This window comes from Phytophthora parasitica, assembly GCF_000247585.1.
Source record: "Phytophthora parasitica INRA-310 unplaced genomic scaffold supercont2.56, whole genome shotgun sequence".
NCBI lineage: Eukaryota > Oomycota > Peronosporomycetes > Peronosporales > Peronosporaceae > Phytophthora > Phytophthora nicotianae.
The window spans coordinates 227,153-230,108 of NW_008649042.1; the positions used below are offsets into that span (position 1 = coordinate 227,153).

At 46.2% G+C, this 2,956-nt stretch overlaps 3 protein-coding genes across 3 annotated transcripts; 1 reads left to right on the forward strand and 2 right to left on the reverse strand.

Annotated features, from left to right (window-relative positions):
* Positions 1 to 77: 77 nt before the first annotated feature.
* Positions 78 to 305, reverse strand: PPTG_23906 (hypothetical protein; the record flags this gene model as incomplete). The annotated part of the gene is made up of 1 exon (XM_008913850.1): positions 78 to 305. One exon carries the CDS (start codon positions 303 to 305, stop codon positions 78 to 80), a length of 228 nt encoding a protein of 75 aa, XP_008912098.1.
* A 1,388-nt stretch (positions 306 to 1,693) lies between these two features.
* On the reverse strand, positions 1,694 to 2,363 carry PPTG_23907 (hypothetical protein). The gene has a single exon (XM_008913851.1). The coding sequence runs from the start codon at positions 2,319 to 2,321 to the stop codon at positions 1,917 to 1,919; it is 405 nt and encodes a 134-aa protein (XP_008912099.1). The 5' UTR covers positions 2,322 to 2,363; the 3' UTR covers positions 1,694 to 1,916.
* Positions 2,364 to 2,656: 293 nt separating this feature from the next.
* On the forward strand, positions 2,657 to 2,824 carry PPTG_16225 (hypothetical protein; the record flags this gene model as incomplete). The annotated part of the gene is made up of 1 exon (XM_008913852.1): positions 2,657 to 2,824. One exon carries the CDS (start codon positions 2,657 to 2,659, stop codon positions 2,822 to 2,824), a length of 168 nt encoding a protein of 55 aa, XP_008912100.1.
* Positions 2,825 to 2,956: the final 132 nt, after the last annotated feature.

Sequence of the window (2,956 nt, forward strand, 5' to 3'; positions counted from 1 at the left end):
GGTTCCACGGCCACCCTACATCTGCCTTTCTGTATTACATACTGAATCTAAGTTAAACTGAGCCTGTCTCTGATTGGCTACAACTCTACACCTATCATATCTGATACATCTTCCTCACGAAGGGTCGGCGCTTCCTTCCTCTCAGACTGCAAGTGATCTTCAATGGAGGCAAGTCGCTCTTCGATCCCCTCCAGACGCGCGTCCATTGCATTCAGCCGCGCAGAAATTGTGCGTAGCTGGGCTACGAGGTAGGCATTTTCAGCCCCCTCTCCTGGAAGCAGACTTGGGTCATCCAACCCGTTCATAGCGCTCGCGGTGCGTAATGTCGTACTCTTCACCCTCCCCCAGGTGCCGTGCGAAATGCTGCCCGAACTTGGACGTGGTCATCGTCTTGTTACACTGCAGGTACATGCAGATAACACCAGCACCCTAGACACAATGCGAGGACATGCGAGCGGCGTGAAAAGGAAAGATTGAAACGTCTAAGGAATCAAGAGCGGCTCCGAGCCCTCGGCCAATCCCGCTAAACAACTTCTCAGAACAGCACGCAACCAAGGATACCCTTTGACTACATATTGAATACACGTTACATTCAGAGTACACGCAACATTGAGGCCACAGGCTACACTTAGACTACAGGGTACAAACGGTTTTTTTGCAAAACAGGGTGGGTTTTCAATCCAACGTGTCTTTCGAAAAAACGGCCCCGAAAACGAATTATTTTAAAATTACGGCCCCGAAACAGGATTTCCCCTTTTAGAAACTAATAAAACACTTTGTCATTTAGGAAACTGAATAAAAGCTTAAAGCAGATTGAATAGATAAAACTTAATTTGACGCATCCTGAAAGTTGATGCTGCATTGTTGTATGCAAATTTATTGAGCCATGTAGGATTAGTGAATGCTGAACTGATATTGGCGTTGCAACCCTCCTTATCTAACTTCTGTAATTACGCAGTTTCATCGCGCAATCTTTATTTGTTAGATCATATTTAAAATCGGTACTGCTGCAGAGGTCCTTCAATTCAATATTATACAGAATTGCAACATCGAGGTGATCGAGAAAAAAATACTACAGTGTGCGTCAATATCCACACGGAGTGCATGGTGGCTATTTTAATACTAAAAGTTAAAATCTAAAAGTTTTTACAATAATACAGAAACTGTTTGTAAACTAACCTTATCACTTTATTTTTCATTATAACCTTCTACTCTCCATTCGGATCAGTTTTCTTTTTATTGACGCTATATTTTTACCGCCCTGGCAATTATTATTGTGATTTCAGCTTTACTTAATATTTTGCGAAGCAATAAATATAACAATCTCGAATATTTTTTATGCGGATTTTACTAATAGCGATACAGATCCCTATCTATCGCCAAAAATCGGATGTGTTTGGTTGTGAAATCTGTTTATACTCCCTAGAATGATCAGCGATTTCTTGAGACTTTACGTGCTGGTATGTACGTTCCAGTCCTGTTTTAGTGATTTGCCATACCATCGCTTTGCTACTGTAGTGCCGCTGCATATCTTAAAGTTGCGCAGAAGATTTCTGAGCCTTCCTAGGCACAGCAGCCTAGGAAGGCTCAGAACTCCAAGTATGAAGAACTGGTCATGTGCTACTACCAGGAATTCCCATGTATCATGTACTCTATGGTGTGTCTCTGCAAGATGGAATCCTTTTATACAGGTGTACAGTATGAACGCGCTGACTGTTGACTGTCCATGCATCCAAAAGTGCGTTATCAGAACTTAGTTGAAGGAGGTTTATCTGCGATTTGATCTTTTGTGGGCACGGTGCTCGTAAGCAGCACCTACATGTACATGCACTAACATGTATGAAGCGGACGACATTCTCTAAAGGGACCCTCTATCTCCTACTTCCACTAGAAAACCATGTACAGTAGTGGGTGTATTATCGATTATTCTCGAATTGACCGCACGTCATATTGCTGGAAAGCTGATGTACGTGTGGGTAGATTCGGTGAGGATAGCGACCCCATCTCAGTTTAGATCCTCGAGGTTGTTTAGTGCGTTGTGGGATCAATGATTTGCTACGCGTTAGTACCGTCAATAATCGACTCGATAATTCATGCCAGCCAGTCCAATCGCAAAATCGTGCTGTGCTGGTGCCTCTACTTGTGCTGGAGTGTCCTACAGAGACCGGAGGTTCATTCTGCATTTCGCCAACTGCCTCGCAGTACCTCGTGCATCCTGAAGCTACGCCAACGGCTTCTTTCCATCGACACAACGCAATGCTAACGCCCTTGCTGGTGGCAGTGCTTTTGCCTCTGGCTAGTGTGGCATCAGCTGGATACATCAATTCCTACGATGCCCAAGCCCAAGCCATCATCGATGGATTTTCCACGGCTCAGGTACTTGGTCAGATGACGCAGCTCGACCTCAGCACAGTCATGATAAATAGTTCAACTCGCACGATCAACGAGACTGCATTGCGTGCTTACGCGAAGCTGAACGTTGGTTCGTACTTCAACACCAACTGGGGTGACAAGCCGATCATGGGGAGATACAGCTACAACGCTAGCGAGTTCCGCGCCATCGTTCAGCGTATCCAAGAAGTCAGCATGGAGGAGAACGGAGGCCACCCCGTCATCTACGGGCTCGATTCCATTCACGGTGCCAGCTACGTTTCCAATGCCGTGCTCCTGCCCCACCAGATCAACCAGGGTGCGAGTTTCAACCCGGATCTGGTCTACGAGGTTGGACGCATCACTTCTCGCGACAGCGAAGCTGCAGGCGCGAGCTGGATATTCAGTCCAATTCTGGATATCTCACAGAACTCTCTATGGGCTCGCACCTTAGAGACGTACGGTGAGGACCCGTACTTGACCTCGATCATGGGAGCCTCTTATGTTCGTGGACTTCAGAGCTACAACCAGACGGCTGCATGCGTCAAGCACTTTCTCGGATATTCCAAGACCCCCACCGGCCATG